We start from the raw sequence: 17,807 nt of genomic DNA on the forward strand, positions 1-17,807 counted from the left end.
CACCTCCAAAGGAAGGCGTCCTTAGTGTTGCAGAAAAAAGTTTTTCTTCTCTCCTACCCTATTAAATAATCTTAGATTCAGATTTATCTGGTGACCCTAGAAGGATCAGACATGTTAGCAAATCCCATAGATGCTTGATGGTTTGTGATCTGTGGTATTTATGCTGTGACTGGTCAGTGTATTCCAGATATTTCATGCGGAGCAACGCTGTGTTTAGATGTTATCATAAACATGTGTGACTACACCTGCATTCAAACTCTCCCTTTGTTTTCCACAACAAAAAAATCTAGGCAACTGAACTTCTTTTTATCAAAATAGTTTATTTAGAAGGCTTTTGTCACAAAAGCAAAACATATCTTGTCTATAAATGTCCCCATTCCAACTCTCATACTCCTCCAACTAAAAATGTGACACAAATAAAACATCAGTTTATCACTTGGGAAGAGTTAAGAAGAAAACAAAATGGTGCACATAAAAAAAGAGCAATACTTCACATCACTGCTGTCTATCATCATACACTTGAAAGATTTTGATGACTTGCTATTATTGTACAAGGTGTGACAGTGAACACTGCCATAAAACACAGAACATAGTTCAGTCATTGGTTGAAGATGGGCCAGTTGTGACCAAAGTATGGGCTCATGATCACCAACAGCGGCAGATTACGGATGCTCAAGAACTTGAAGATTTATATAAAGAAGCTTGTTGGATGTCAGAACCCTGTAGAGCTGAGTCAACAGTTGTGTCACTCCACACAGAGGAAACTAAAGAAAACATATGAGAGAACAAGACAATAAAAGGGGGCACAGAAAGATAGACATAAGTAGTAGATTCAATGTGTTTAAATCTGTTAATCATTAAAGGAATACAACATAAGGAAGATGCTTCCTTTTCACTGAAGGAACAGAAAGCAGAAGCAAGTGATCAAGTTCACCTTACCACCCTTCTGTTTCTGGACTGTAAGGTCTACACAAAGTACACTCCATTCCTGAGACACCCCTCCCTCACCAAATGCCCAAATGTTTCCTCCTGATTCTTTTTGATGAGGTAAAAATGCAGCTGAGACATTCAAAGACTTAAGGGGAGCTAAAGTTGGGCAAATGAGAGTGAACAACACTGGAGAATGGAGCAGAGCTAAACCTCTTCTGAGGGTAAACAAGCAGAAGATGGGTTTCGTAGTGGCCACTTCCCGTTCACTTACACAACAGCCTTTATACACAAACCATACAACATTTTAATACGTCAGAGGGGAATGCTCCCATAACCCTCACTCTGGCTCACAAGACCACACGAGCAGGCAGACTGGCGAACTGGCCAAGGGCTGGCTTCCTTTTATTTGGCTGGGATCTTTGCTCGTTTCCGGGCGATAGCGTCCTCCACAGCTTTCAGCTGTTTCAGCAGCTCCTCACGGCGGGACAGTGTGTTGCTGGGTTTGTTGGAGCCTGAGCCCGAGCCTGAGCTGGAGCCAGAGCCTGCGGCCGAAGCTGAGCCCAGGAAGGCCGGCTTGCCCAGTGGTGCCACCACACCCTTTCCAGATGATTTGGTGGGTGGTGACAGAGGGCGTTTTCTGAGGAAGAAAAAGAAGAGTTGGGGTTATATTTTGACTCGTGTTCATACAGACCAGTATTGTGACTCAAGACAGAAATTGCACAATTTTAAACTCAACAAAAGCATTAAGCATTTATTATCATCGAATGAGGATACAACAGTGAGAGAGCCATTATCTCATTGTCTCACACCAATGATAAGTCTGGAGCTATTCTGTATTTTCTTTCTCAAAAATATTATTATATATTATATAATTATATTGTATAGTATTGTGTGTATCAAAACCTGATAGATCCTCAGGATTTTGTTAATGAGCCAAACTGTTGCATATTCCACACACTCTGTAGTTTAATTTGACTCAGTCCCAGAAAAACCACCCTGCTACCCCTAGTACTCACTGGAGCAGAAAAACTGGATTAATACAGAGCTAATTATCAGCAATATTTTCACTTGTTTTATCTGCAAGTGTTTTTTCGAACGTTCTATGGCTTTATTTAGATAGGACAGCTTAGAGATGATTGGAACTGGGATGAGAGAGGGGGGATGCTGCAGCAAGAACAAACTGACCAAATGAGCTACTGGAGCGCCCCTTACTCTCACTTGTTTGACTAACTACTGGCATCTTCAGTTCAGATCCCAGTTGTAACGTAATTATTGCTACACAGAGATTCAAGGCTCACTAAAGTAAAACAGGTTTCACTTGTTCTTATGTAAAGATAGAAAGCTGTACACTCCGTAATTGCTGGTAGTAGTATTGCATGATTCACTGACAAGCTGGTTTAACGGACAAAACTAAGCTTGAGTAATCAAAAAAAAAAAAAAGAAAAAGAAAAAAAAGAGTAATAAACGTAATATGAAATGTAGATGACACATCTGACCTGATACTTGAAAATGGAAAGATTTAGAATTTCACAAGTTGACAAACCTCAAATACAGAACATCACTACATGACTGTTGTTTAAAAAATATCAATCAGATATTTTACATTCATTCTGAACTGTAAGAATACTAGTAACTGAAACATATTTCTGTGAATGGCTTATAAATTAAAATTAAGTCATACATACACAAAGGCTTGGCAGTTAATTTTAATATTTAGTTTGACAGTTATGTTGCCGCTTGTGATGCTACAGTGACATCTTGTTTACATAGTTAAGTGCTTTTGATTAGGCAGCCGACTGAAACATAACTTAAGTCTTAATTAATGATTTATTGGTACAACTCCATTTATTATTAATCACTAATTTGAAGCTACCTAGAAGTTACTAGAACTTAACAGAAAAACTTTGCAAATAATTGGTCCAACTATAACCCTCTATTTTGGGAAGTTACAGAGCCCTTTTTTTTCTCAAAATAAGTAAGCTTGCAGTGACCACCAAAATCTAATCAGTTCACCCTCGAGTCCAAGTGTAGGTTTGTGGTAAATCTGACAAAGATCTCTCAATGATGTCTTGATATATTATCTTCACAAGATGCCAAATAGCAGTCTTATACCCCTTTTCCACTGGTCAAAAATCACAATCACAAAATCACTTTAACTCGCTAAGATTGGGCTTTTATGTGCAATGGCAATGTGCAAACTCAGCATTTACACTTGGGTCAATTGTTATTACCTTGGCTGGGCTTGGCTTTGATCTAAATTCAACACCAAGGTGAACATGCTAAATGCTGCGCAAAATTATGATGCATTACCAACACATGTTGGTCGCGTGTAAATAAGGAAGGAATTTGGGATATGAGTGAGCTGAACTTGAGTGACGATAAAATGATTTAATTGCGCAGCTGTTCCATGATAGTGAAATTAGTCATTTTGCGGGAATTGTGATGCTCAAAACATTTATCCACTGTTTTACAGACGCACCTTTCACAATGCTTGTTTTCTCTTTTACAATTGTGTCTAGCACATTCATGACGTGAAATGTGATGTCAGTAATATACAACGCAATACTGCAAAGACAAGTTGCCTCTCCTATGGGAAGTGGGAATGGGGTCAATAAGTGATTTTTAGGCATTTGAAAAACCTGTGTAGATGTGATCATTTTGGTGGAAATGCAGTATTAGCAATAACAAGCAATACAATAAGATCAGCCCTAAACTTGAAAATGAAATACACAAATCTGCTCAATCCAGATTTTAGGATCCACATCAAAAGTTAATGGGGTTTATTCTGGGCTGAGACCCAGACATATCCAAACCTGATCAGTGGTTTTTGTGTTATGCTGCTGACAAATCAACAAACCAACCAATAAATGGACACAGTGAAAACATAACCTCCTTGGTGGAGGTAAAAATCATGTATGTATTTCAAACTAATTTAATTACGAGATCATTGGTAGAGGGCAGGTACATTTTGGTTACTGGCTATATTTATTCATTTCAAGTTATATTAATTGATGTTTATGGGCCAAACTTTGACGATTAAGAGATCTAACTTACTGCCTGATCTTTCTGATAAACATCTGATTAGCTGGAGTGGGCCAAAATGGTCAAGATACTGGAGTAATTTGGGTTTGGCCACCAATTTGTTGCATAGATCACAATGGTGTATACTCACCCTTCTTCCTCCATTCTGACGAACCAAGACAAATCTAAGCCATTCTCATTACATCGCGGGACTAATCAAGGTTGTCCCCTCAGCCTGTTACTTTTTGCCATTGCTATTAAGCTACTTGCTATCAGTATTAGGAATCATCCTTCTATTGAGCCCATCTGATTAGGTGACGTGGATCATCTCTCTGTTTGCTGTTGATGTTGTTCTCTTTTAATCATGGCCTGAGCACTCTGTCCCCATTTTACTAAATCTTGTTAGGTCTTTTGTGTGGTTTCAGGATGCACAATTAATTGGCAGAGCAGTGAATTTGTTTTTGGGTGCTGATTTCAGCAGCAACTTTCTGTATAATCTCCCTTGAAAAATCACAGACAGATCGGAGTATCTTGGAGTAGTCTTGCCAAAAAAGCCTAAATACATTTTTAAGCTGAACTTGAGTGGAAAAGCGATTAAAATGGTCTCCCCTTTCTTTTATATCTCTTTCAAAATGTACCTATTTTTTGATTAAGTCATTTTTTAGTAAAGTAATTAGATTCAATAGTTACTCCTTTCATTTGGGACTATAAAGCTCACAGAATATTGAAAATTCATTTACATAAGCCCAGAGAGATGGGTGGACTTGGATTGCCACGCTTCTTGCATTAATGCTGTGGAGCGAAAGCAAGCAATCCGTCTACTTGGGCGCCGATTAGCTCAGTTGGTAGCGCGTGCGACCCATATGCTGAGGCTCTGCAGCGGACAGGGGTTTGACTCCCGGCCCGGGTCCCTTTGCTGCGTGTCACTCCCCCTCTCTTACCCTGTTTCCTGTCACACTCTTCAGCTGTACTGTCAATAAAGGCAGAAAAGGCCAAAAAAAAAATATATATATATATAAAAAAAACAATCTGTCTACTAGCAGGAAGGTTATTGAACAGAAGTGACGTCTGAGAATACTTCCTGGGTTGCCACTGAAAAGGGTGATGTTTAAAAATAACTCTCTGATAGCACTTCTTTTTTTGGGGTCCAGTTGCCGTACAAACATGTATTAACGTGGACAATTTGATCATTTTTAACTGCTTGAGGACATGGCAGCACCCTAATGTGCTGCAATCATGCATTCCCCCACATCTTGTACAGATGTGTCCTTTAGTAGTTGGAGGCTGAAAGGGATAGTGTATTTGAGAGATTTGTATATTGACAAGCAGTTTTCCTCATTCACTCAATTAAAATAAAGTCTGTCTTCCCATAGAACATTTTTTTTATATTTACAGATCAGGAATTATTTAGTGTGTGCCTAAATATGATTACTTTCACGAGGAAAGAGACATGTATAAGCTTTTGTTTGGCCTACCTAGACCCTCAATTCAAGTAAGAAAAAACTTGCTATGTTGATGGGAAAATAAAAATATATATATATATATATATATATATATATATAAAAACAAAACTGCACACATTTTTTCCTTCGATCTCTTTGTTGTGTGATAGGTGCAAATCTGCAGAGGGCCCTTTGACCCAATTTTTTGGACATGCCCCGAACAGTATTATGAAATTCTTCGGCAGGTGCTCGGGCCCTAATAATTAGAGATTATTGATCCAGTAATCTGGTGATGTAACAAGGATATAATTGGCAAATATGAAACAAGCTGCCAACTATCATGGAACCTGTTATCACTCAAAATTTGAAGTTTCTAATATTTACATTATTTTGTCCATCGTCCTGGAATCTGATAAAAAAATTTACTTTAACTCAGTCCAACTACAAAGAACCCATTTCAAATTCAAATTTTTGTGAGATCCAGTGAATGTTATTACACGTGTAGAGACAGTGTAATATCTGTGTGCTTCCTCTTCAGTGGCTCGTTCCTCATTTTAGGAACAAGCAAACTTCATCCTCTGAAAACCCACTCTTAAAGCTGACTGCCCCTGTAAACTTTGTTGCTGAATATTTAAGTGTTTAAGAATGTATATCACAGTCCTAAAGGAATAACATGGCCATGGATGCACCAACCTGTCTCCCTGGGGTGGCATGGGTCGGGGGCCTTGGCCTCTGGGCCGATCCATACGAGGGGAGAGTGGGGGTCGGCCAGGTATCCTCTTATCACGGCCTGAAAAACACCATTTAGAGTTACTGAGGCTGTCAGGAATGAATGGTTTAAATGTCTGGCTATAAGTAGATAGTTTTTAAAGTGCAACAGTGATGTAGTCCAACAGTTCTTAAAAGTGTTTCATGAAATTTCTCAACAAAAAAAAAAAAGGATGTGGGCTTGTGTCTTTGTAATAGAGATTTAAGGGACAGAATGGCCATTCACGCCAAAACAACCCTGTACTTTCAAGTCTGATCCAGAACAAGAAGTAAGTGAACTATGGTCTGTGATGTCATTTTTTGAGTCATACATGTAGTTCCCTGTATCCCCTCATGAGCCGTTTAAAGTACTGCACATAAGGGTATTGCTAAATGTAGTACAAACAATTAAAGACTTTCGTGTATTGAAATATATGGTGGTTTAATTAGGTTTAGTTTTCGATGTGATATATTGGATATCTATTGGATATTTTATAGACTAAACAGTTCTCATAAAAACAATCTGCAGTGCAACTGAAATGCAATTAGTTGCATGGCTTAATGATAAAATTAAGGTAACTGAGAACATGCATCATGAATATAATCTTTATTAATGACATAAAACACTTCTAACAAATTCCTATAGAGCTACAAGTAATTACTATTATTTTTAATTCTCAATTAATCAGAAGAAGATCTCTTCAGTTTTTAGTCTATAAAAAGAAATTCAATAAATGAAAAAATATAAAGTATAAAATCTATAGTCAAATACACAGAAGAAAGCCCTCGCTTCAGGATCTGAAACCAACTTACGTTTGGCAAACGCAATTGGTAAATAGATTTGGCATGAATTAATATTCTGTTGACTGTCTCACTCAATCTAAAATGGTTTCTGCATGAATGTTAGCATTTTTCCTCTTCTTTTTTTTTTACCAAACATACAGCAATTGTTGAAAACTAAACATCGAAATAAATGTTATCAAAATGACAATGTGTATAAAGATCTCTTGATCCAGAATACTACTGACATTACCAACAATACAGATAAAACAAGTCCAGTTGTAACATTGTGAAATCTGACCAAAACACCACATCAGGATTAACTGAAATGAAGTTAACAGTAAAAGGTGTGTGGATACTTTTAGTCAGCACATTTCTTACCTCTGTCTGGAGACATGGCCATTCTCTTGTTGAGGGGGGAACCAGGCCTGTCTTTGTCTGAAGGCAGGTACCTCTTCCTGTTGCCCTTATCTCCCTGCTGCTAGAAAGAGGCCAACTCATTTATTCAACATCAGAAGGCAAAACAATTACAGTTTAAAGTATAAACCAAAGTAATTTTCCTGGAAGTTTACCAAGTGTTTTTCAGAGGAAATATGACTTTATGCTTCTTCACACAAATATGGACCTAAATTGAGTCGAAGAAAAAGAGCCAGCAAGCTCAATTTAAGGGGAACACCTGTGCAGCGACAAAGAATGCTCAATTCAAACACAAACCAGCAGGATATACACTGATTGGCCACAACATTAAAACTACCTACTTTTTATTGTGCAGATTCCTCTTGTACAGTACAAAACAGCTCTGACCTCAAAGCATGGTCCCAAGACTTCTAAGGGTGTCTTGTGGTGTCTGGCACCAGTGGATTCTTTGGGTTCTGTATATTGGAGGGTGGGCTTCCATGGATAAGGCTTGTTCTAGCACATCCCACAGGTGCTTGATCAGATTGATCAGTGGGTTTAATGTTGTGGCTGATTGGTGTATGTATCATCACAGCCTGTTTGCTATGAGCCTCAATATGCACTGTGAAGATGGAAGTTTTAGGATCATAATACACCATTCAAAATGAGTTATATTGGGATATTGTTTCATTCTGTGACATTTCCAAATTCTTATTTTATGCTTTGACTTTTACTGCATATCCATGCATATGCATTTACTGTGTACAACCATAGCACAAGATCACTTACTCATTGTGAGTAGCGTATTGTGCAGTGTTTGTCCATTGTGCATCTGAAAAACTGTAACAAATTCACTCTACTGATGAACATACAGACTCACTACTTCTGAATGTACAGTGCGTCTGTTGTGTCAACATGGGTGTCAAAGATTAAACTCTACTAACTCGTCCAACAATTTTCTCCATTCATTTTCCTTGGATTTCTCACTTCAACTAACCTTACTCTGTTTAGCATCATATGGTCAGTTCAGGTCTAGTGGGTGACAACTTTATCTGGGATATCTCATGTCTATTGCATGTAAAACGTAAAAGAAATGACACTACTAGTAGTAAGTGTGATTTGGATGAAAAGACCCTTTAAAAAAATGTAAAGGAGAGTAATAGTAACCTTGTTGAGGAGGGTGAGTTTAATGTCTTTGTGGGATCCTGAACCCCCATAGCTTCCTTGGGGAAGCATGTTGCCTGGTGGGGGGTGTATAGGGTGGCCACCCCTGCTGCTGGGTCCTGATCTGGGCAATGGGTTGCCTCCTCGAGGTGGAGCACCAGATGGATCCATCTTTCTGCGGTCCTCCCTAAAGGCGTCATCTTTTTTAGACTGTCTCTCTGTGACAAGGACAAAAAGGACATGAGGACTAATGAACCTTGCAATGCTTTTTAACCATGAGAGACCATGGGGTACAGGTAATTCCCCTAAAATGTCTCTACCTGGCCATTATTGGTTGAAGAATTGAATACTGACATATCTAACGCTCAGCAGCCAGCCTACGTGTCCTGTGTGCCTGAGTCAAGGGGACTTTAATGCCTACACTAACCTCTGTTCTTGTCCCTCCCATGTTGAGGCCGGTCTCGTGCTGGCCCTCGCTCCTTGCGGGGATGATTTGGTGTGGGTGAACGGGAGCTGGCAGACGACACCGGGCTGGCCAGGTCAGCATACATGTCATCAGAGTCTGCACTATGCACCGAGCTGCTGCTGGACGACACTGATGACACCGATGACACACTGCTCACACTCAGTGATCTGCATCAAAAAACAACAGGTTGACCATTAGCAACTGGTTCTCAGTCCAACAGAGAAGATACCTAGGGTATGTGATGAACGACCGCTGTCATCACAGTTATGTGTACACAAGCAACACACCTCTGCAAGTCCACATACACAAAAAGTAAGAAACTAATTATCATACCTGGATTTCCTAGGTTTCCCAACAGAGTCCGCACATGAAAGCAAGTGAAAATAACAGTCAGGCTGTGTACTCAGTTAGAATTACCTATTTAATGCATCTTTAAGATGCCTTTTTACTTTGGATATTTAACTTGCAAAAAAACGTTACTTACAATAAATGCAACAGATAGATAAGCTACAATTCTGACAGTACCAAAACCTAAAAGCAGCCAAACGTAAGTACCATAACTGTGAGGGTCACAGTAGTACAGACTTACTCAACTAGTGACCTATGGGCTAATAAACAACCTCATTCTGTCCCTTTTATGATGTTGTTTGTAGTCTGGGATGTTTAGTTACCAACCCACTTTTAAGATTGAAAAGATGCGTTGGTTTGTTACTGCACTTGTATATATAATGGTTCTTTTTCAATCATAAAAAACTGATAGTGGAGAAAAATATAAGAACAGCATTGTTTTAACACATAATTCTAAGCAAAACTGGTCAGACATAGGGAATGTGAAGGTCAGGCCCCTTGGCAATTCACCATTTCCAACAAGAAATCCCAAGTTCATGTCATGGATTTTCTCAAAAACAAATAAATACAAAAAATAAATAATTTCAAATAAAGACCTTGCAAAATCCAATAGCTGTACTCCTGATTCTTTTTCAGTTATAATATTTTGAAATTTGGCCCTTAGAGCCAAATTTCAGCATTTTTGTGATTCTTTGTGTATTTTAAGCCACTGGTTATTATTCACTAAATTGGACTGAAATTTGTACTGAACAAGAATCTCAAAGAAATATTTACAACATGTATTCATATTTGTTGTAGAATGTTTGCAGTAACAAAAAAATTATTGCTTCACTTTTGTGTTTTGGTTCCTTTAGGGGCACATATCTTGTTAAATATAATGAGCTGGAAAAACTTGCCTTTTAACATACAGTCATGGAAAAAATTATTAGACCACCCTTGTTTTCTTCAATTTCTTGTTCATTTTAATGCCTGGTTCAACTAAAGGTACATTTGTTTGGACAAATATAATGATAACAACAAAAATAGCTCGTAAGAGTTTAATTTAAGAGCTGATATCTAGCCATTTTCCATGGTTTTCTTGATAGTAACCAAAATCACTTAAGTTCTTACATCAATAGCTATGGCACTGTACTGCCAAAAACACTGCTTTTAAGCATTCCATGTTTTCTTTTCTGTTTGCTTTAAACACATGATACACACAGGAGTTAGTACTTGATTGCGTAACCATTGTTTTTGATGACTGAAGCCATGCGTCTTGGCATGCTCTCCACCAGCTTCTGACATTGTTCTGCTGTCACAGCAGCCCATTCCTGTTGCACAAATTCAAACAAATTTGCTTTGTTTTTGGGCTTGTGGTTCTCCATTTTGAGTTTGATGATTTTCCATAGGTTTTCAACTGGATTCAGATCTGGTGATTGAGCAGGCCAAGGCATGGTGCGAATGTTGTGGTTCTCCATCCAGGCTTTAACTGACCTTGCTGTGTGGCAAGGGGCATTGTCTTGTTGGAAAATCCAGTCATTCGAGGCAGGAAAGAGTTTTCCAGCTGATGGAAGAAGACTGTTTTCAAGAGTAGCCCTGTACATGACCTGGTTCATTCGCCCTTCACACAATTGCATTTGCCCTGTTCCACTCATACTGAAACAACCCCAGATCATCACTGATCCACCCCCATGTTTTACTGTAGGGGCAAGACAGTCTGGTTTGTAGGCTTCTCCAGGCCTCCTCCTAACCAGTAACTTAGCTGGAGTGGGCATCAACTCAAAATTGGATTCATCACTGAAGAGAACCTTAGCCCAATCATCAACAGTCCAATCCTTGTGATCCCTAGCAAAGAGTAACCCGGCCTTCCTGTGCCTTTCGTTGATGAAGGGCTTCTTCCGTGCTTTGTGTGACTTCAGACCAGCTTCAACAAGTCGGTTTCGAACTGTCCTTGCCGAACAAGTCACATTTCTCGTCAGTGCCCACTCATTTTGAAGGTCCCTGGAGGTCTGACGACGATTCCTGACACAGGAACGGACGAGTGCACGGTCATCTCGTGGGGTAGAGAGACGTTTCCTGCCGCGGCCAGGTAGCAATTTGGTAGTGCCGTGTTCGGCTTGTTTTTTCTTGTAATGAACAGCTGTCTTGGAGATCTTTAGTTTTTTTGCTACCTGTCTCTCACTCATGCCAATTTCCAGCAGTGCCAAGATGGCTGCCTTTGTGGCTTCACATAATTCTTTTGTTTTAGGCATTATGTGAGAGCTGACAACTTCTGAGTTGTGCTATGGCTTGAATGTAAGCAGGAAACCACTCTAAGCCTTTGCATGTGCAGTGCTGCTTATGACATGAAATGGCCTCTTATATACCCTGGGAATACAATTAAGCTTAAGAATGTCAAATAGGACATAAAGTATTATGTGATCAGCTGCATTTTTTGTCGTGTTCATTGTATTATACCTTTAGTGGTACCAGGTATTAAAATGAACAAGAAATTGAAGAAAACAAGGGTGGTCTAATAATTTTTTCCATGACTGTATTTTAGCTATATATTTTCCCCAGAAGAACCATTTCAATTTCCTTGAAACTTTTTATGCAAACCTCTTAATGGATCCAGATTATCATTATCTATATATATGTTGGCATAACTTATGTTACATTATTGAAGTGTGACAGCCGTTTATAAGAAGAGGTTCTTATGAATAAATAAAGTCATTTACATAAATGAATCCCCCCCAACATGCAATATATGATCAGCAATATTTTTCTGTCATCATTGTCATCAGTTCTGATGTGTCAGGGTGTTGACATAGGCGAGCACCTGGATTTTCTGGATCCGGAACGTGAGCGTGATCGTGAGTGCGACAAGGAGTTGGAGGAGGATCTGGAGCTAGAACCAGTATAACTGCTACCACTTCCACTGACACTCCCACTCAGAGTTCGCCTGGAAAAGAAAGACAAATAACTGAGCACACAACAGGTTGTTTTTTTATGTAACCGAAACCATATCGTACTGCTGCTTGTTAAGGTATTATCAAACATATCAGCACATTTAGGAATCACACATAGGAAAATAAAAAAATGCTAAAAAAATACTCAGAAGTAGTAAATTATAAACAAATTTCAGCCCGGGTTGTTAAATTTGAAGGCTTTTTAGAACATAACAGCCTTAATTTAACCTAACTTACATGCCTCATGTCTGCTGCACCCTTCTCTATAGAACTAGTTAGCAGTGGGCTACATCGTTTTAGATCTTATTTGTTTACATTTTGTCAAATTTGCTACTTTAAAAGTAAAGCAAAGTATCTATTAGAAGTTCCTGTTTTTTTATGTACCCGAAGAAGTGTCACACATTGGGTGTGCCCAGAGAATATTTGCAATCAATAAAAACACCCTACTAGTGTGACAACAACCTAAGCAAGATGCCAACCAAAGTCAGAAGACCCATTTCAATACTCAAGGTCTCTCTCTCAGCCAAGATCCAGATCAACTCAAAGCGCATTTGTCTGCACTCTCTCTGTAAGTGCAACTGCCCTGGTGGACCATCAGTCTAAAACACGATCTCAACATAAACCAACAGATTGCACTGCTAGCATCCGACCCATAAGGGCTGACCAGTCCTGAACCATGATCGACATAGCCTTCTATAGATTGGAGTCTTCAGATCAAACCGAGAGCAGTTCACAGCAGAAATCACAAACTCACAAAGAGCTTTTGTCTTCTGCCAATCGCAAAAAAATAAGAACATTAGAAATAAAATGCAGTGGGCTGAAAGTCTCTTTATACCAATCCAATCTGATCCAACACTGACTTTAACATTCAGAAAGATGAACAATCATAATGGCTTTTAGACTTTAATTATGCCTTTTAAATGACACGGGTCAATGAGTATATCAATGACTGTTTAATCCCTATTTGGGGATGAGTTCAGGTGTCTAAGGAGTGTTGTCGTTTAGCATCCTTTTGACTCTGTGCAGACATGTCACTTTACCAATGTCACTGGTTCCCTGTAGATGGTACCAGTGATGTTCTGGGTTGTTTATTCATCTGATGTGAAGCCTTAGTGTCCTGCGCTGTGCATGAACCAAGCGAATTTCTGACGTTTGCAGTAAGGATGTTTTCTGTTGCTCCTCTGTAAAAGCTGACCAAGATCTTGCTACAGAATTTAGCCATAGGAAGTGGAGACTGTTCTGAGGTGGTGATGTGTGATGGCCAAGATCAGTGATGGAAATTCCAAGGAACCTATAACTGTTCACCTGCTCTACCTCAGCTCCACTGATGTAGACATGTTCTTTTTTTTTTTTATTCTAAAAATCAATGATCAGTTCCTTGGTTTGGACAGTAAATTCTTCTTTATGCACCACTCTGCAATTTGCTGATTTCCTCCCAATTTGAAATCGCATCATTAGTGATAATACAGCTGATGATGGTGGTGTCATTTGCATACTTCACAACATAGTCCTGTTGATGTCTTGATGTGCAATCATAATTGCTGTGTGCTCCAGTGTTGTAGAGGATGTGTGACTGCCATTCCGAACTCTCTACTTGAGAGGAAGTCCAATATCCAGTTGCAAAGTGTTGCAATCAGCTTCATAGGTTTCATAGGCAGATTGGCATTTTTTGATACATGGCAAAGTATATTATTTGGACTAGCAGAACTTATCAATATTCACTCTCAGCAGGATTTTTCTCACATCTGCTGTAGTTATTGACAGTAGGCCTTTTCACACAGAGATGGTGCATCATCACTGCAGCGGAGGTTTGCCAATTCGCCGCCGTTGTTTGTTCACACAGAGCCAAACAGCTCTGGCATGAAGACAAACCACTGAGTAATTCACACAGCAAGCCGGCGCTGCGGATCCTAAAGATGGATAGCCCTACACGTCATGATGATGACGTGTTTTTCTCAACATGTTTCCCCGGTGTCCTCCTGTCAATCCAAACATGTACCCACTGACTGTTTATCATATGGATGCTGTTATGTGTTGTGATTGAGATCCTGAACCACCATGCATCCTGGAAAGCGACAAAGTTATGTTTTTTCACTCTAAATTACATAATTGCATAATCGACATCAGTAAACAGGACACTGTCTGACTCTCATCTTGGGAAGAGACGCTGGGGTAAAGTTCACTGAAGTCTCAGTCCGGAGGACTGACTGTTGCAGTGATTTTTTTTTAACACAAACACATGGTGAGTTAAAGTTATTTGCCGCTGGCAAACACTCTTTTTTGGGCAGATATGTGACAAAGTCCAACAAGCACCAGGACCGACTACAAAAGTAGATTCAGCTGTGGGATTGGGCACCACCAGCGTAGAGCTTGCTCAAGAATGGCAGCAGGCAGGTGTGAGTACATCTGCACGCACAGTGAGCGAAGACTTTTGGAGGATGGCCTGGTGCTAAGAAGGGCAGCAAAGAAGCCACTTCATTCCATGAAAAACATCAGGGAGAGACAGACAGATGTGCTACCATCAGTCCTTTGTCATGCCAACAGTAAAGTATCCAGAGACTATTCATGTGTGGGGCTGTTTCTCAGCTAAGGAAGTGGGCTCACTCAGAATTTTGTCTTAGAACACAAGCATGAATAAAGTAGTGCCATAACATCCTCCGAGAGCAACTTCTCCCAACCATCCAAGAACAGTTTGGTGAAGAACACAATGCCTTTTCCAGCATGAAAGAGCACCTTGCTATAAAGCAAAAGTGATAACTAAATGGCTTGGGTCCATGGCGAGGAAACTCCCCAGTTCTTAATCTCACTGAAAATTTGTGGTCAATCTTCAAGAAGCGGGTGGACAAACAAATCCCCACAAAATCTGACAAATTCCAAGCATCGATTACACAATAATGGGCTGCCATCTGTCAGGATGTGGCCCAGAAATTGATTGACAGCATGCCAGGGAGAATTGTAGATGTCTTGAAAAAGATGGGTTGACACTGCAAATATTGACTCTTTGAATAAACTTCATGTAATTGTCAATAAAAGCCTTTGACACCTATGAAATGCTTGTAATTATACTTCAGCCATAGTAACATCTGACAAAAATATCTAAAAACAGTGAAGCAGCAAACTTGTTAAAAACAAATAAAAACAATAGTCAAAACTTTTGGCTGTAGATATAAAATAAAAGCTTTGACATTATCTGTCCAAAGAGATCTGTTCATGAAATCAATAATCAATACAAAAACAGTGGCTTTCACAATGAACTCCTGAGAGAAAACACTGAATTCAGAGTATGCCACCTGCCAAACTGAGCCAATTTTTAAAATCTAATATGGGTACACTACTCATGAAAGTAGGCTAAGGTTTAACTAAAATATATCACCATGGAATTTCCCAGTTGCTAACTTACATTAAGACAATAATTCAAATATTGAAACTTCCTTTCAGTTTTCAAATGCCTGTTGAATAGGCACTCTCGACTCTCAGCCGTGTCTCTGACACCAAGTTAAATAGACTTGGTTCCTGCAAGCCAGCATTCATCACTGGGCAGCTCATTGAGGGGCCTGCCCTTCAAACATCGAGCCTATCCCTTCTCTCCCTAACAGTAAGTGTCTTTCCTGGTTTTATAGCCCAACATTAGCATTTTCCTTGTAGCAATTTAATCTATGCTCTGAAAAAAATTATAAAAGTAGTGTTCATCTGTGGAGATTATCTTGCTAAACAAAAGATCTAAATATAACTAGCATGTGTTTTTGACAGCTCTAATTTTTCTAATAATACCAATTCCAAATAAAAACTCCCATTGGCTTTTTGTCAAGAACCAGGGCAATGCCAACTTACAGAGTTGGCCTACAAAAAATTGTCATTACTCTTTCAGCAATGCCACTAAGCACCAGGGGAGAAGTCAGAAAAATGCTTGCAAGCGGACCAATCACAGTCATCCATATGGAAGACAACATCTGCAAACCATTAGCAACTGGTGCTTGTTGTCATTCTTCCCCCCTTCCCTTCTTCAGTTTCTCTGTGGTAGATAGCAAATCAATTTGTAAGTGGCACAGTGCCACCTATTGTATCAGATATAATTTCGATATTGGAACGACAAATAATAATTAAAATGTACCTTTATCCGAACGATAATTTATCAAACTGATAATTATTGTAAAAAATTTTTTTTGATAATTTACTGACACAGGCTTATAGAGTGGCCAACCAGTCGGAATGAATAAAATCGCCACCAAGTGTATAAGCATGCAGGGCCATGCTGCTTTTTCCGCTTCTGGAACTTTATGAAACAAATATGTTCAGAATGTTACCCCATCGCACTGCCCTAGGCAAGAATGTTGCCCCATCACACTGCCCTAGGCAAGCATCATGAACCTATACCATATCTGGAGATCAGAGAGAAGTAATTTACAAATTTAATTAAAAAAAAAGTTTTTCCCGGGATAATTCCCACTATGTAACCCATTCTGCCCACACTCACACCCACACATACAAAAATAAAACAGTCTTACACATCCTTACTGTTCTTTGTTGGCCTTTAAATGTTCTTCCTCTTTGGCTAATGTCGCTCCCTGTCAAACACAGACATGCAGGTTCAGTTTTTCCGCTTGCCGTCCACCCACTCCCTCATGTACACACGCAATATATATGGTCTCCCCCCAGATTTACAGCTGTTGTACACACCTGCAGTACAACCTGATGACATATACAAACAAAAATATGCAAATGTTCTCTACATTGCAGAGTTGTCATCCACTATTCAACTTCCGTGGAAATGTGAGCCCATTTAACAAAGATGCCCACATGCCAACATTCTCACACTTGCATCAATAAATAATACCACAACATCCACACAGTATGCCCGTGCTGTGCTCACACAACACTATGAGGTGTCCTAACCAGGTTTCAGTACAACATGACAAAATGAAACTCGTCATACAATAACATCTTTGACTTGATTATTTTCACTGAAATTAGTTAAAAGAGTTGACGAACAATGCTAAGCAATCAATTTTTAGTCAATTGACTGAGACAATTTTATGCTTACATTTTGTGGCGATAAAAGCATTTTTTTCCAGCGCTTTCCTGGAAAGACACTGTGTTGGGTGTGGTGTTAATATAGTAAAAACAGGTCTGCAAGCAAACATAAAAAACACAAACAATGGATCTAAATGTTATGTTAGGTCACTTGTGTCTCTCTATAAAAGCAAGGAATCTCTGTGTGTGCCACAAATATCTCTGCAGATCAGGATAAGATTGACAGAAGATTTTCAACATGGCTGCTGTGGTTTAAGGGTGTGTAACCTCGGATTTGTTTGGACTACAAAAATACTGTTAATAAACTATCTAATACATGCTTTACGAATTCCACTAGCATTGTCAACCATAGCCACTATAGCCACCATAGCCACGTGCGCACAAGAGCCAATCACTGCTGTGTCCACCCCCACGCCCCACCTGCTGAGTTGATGGATGCACCAGTGCGTCCAAATCACGTGACAAATTACAGATGATGTAGCAGCAAAACACCTCCGTGAGTCTCGGCTCCGAAGTATGTGTTGGTGTGGTCTTCAAACTATATACCTATATATA

The 17,807-nt window shown here is 39.4% G+C and overlaps 1 protein-coding gene across 8 annotated transcripts in view; it reads right to left on the reverse strand.

Moving 5' to 3' along the window:
• Positions 1-300: 300 nt before the first annotated feature.
• Positions 301-17,807, reverse strand: part of zc3h18 (zinc finger CCCH-type containing 18) — a 68,631-nt gene continuing 51,124 nt past the window's right edge. For 4 of the 8 annotated variants that reach the window (XM_037106165.1, XM_037106164.1, XM_037106169.1 and 1 more), the window contains exons 14-20: positions 12,092-12,214; positions 9,280-9,288; positions 8,908-9,113; positions 8,484-8,698; positions 7,302-7,401; positions 6,087-6,183; positions 301-1,567 (exon numbers count right to left, since the gene is read on the reverse strand). In XM_037106165.1, coding sequence (XP_036962060.1) covers positions 1,333-1,567; positions 6,087-6,183; positions 7,302-7,401; positions 8,484-8,698; positions 8,908-9,113; positions 9,280-9,288; positions 12,092-12,214 — 985 coding nt within the window. In that variant the 3' untranslated portion in view covers positions 301-1,332. The remainder of the gene's footprint in view (positions 1,568-6,086; positions 6,184-7,301; positions 7,402-8,483; positions 8,699-8,907; positions 9,114-9,279; positions 9,289-12,091; positions 12,215-17,807) is intronic. The other 4 variants (XR_005076362.1, XM_037106166.1, XM_037106168.1 and 1 more) reach the window with 4 other exon arrangements.

This window comes from Acanthopagrus latus, chromosome 8 (assembly GCF_904848185.1).
Source record: "Acanthopagrus latus isolate v.2019 chromosome 8, fAcaLat1.1, whole genome shotgun sequence".
NCBI lineage: Eukaryota > Metazoa > Chordata > Actinopteri > Spariformes > Sparidae > Acanthopagrus > Acanthopagrus latus.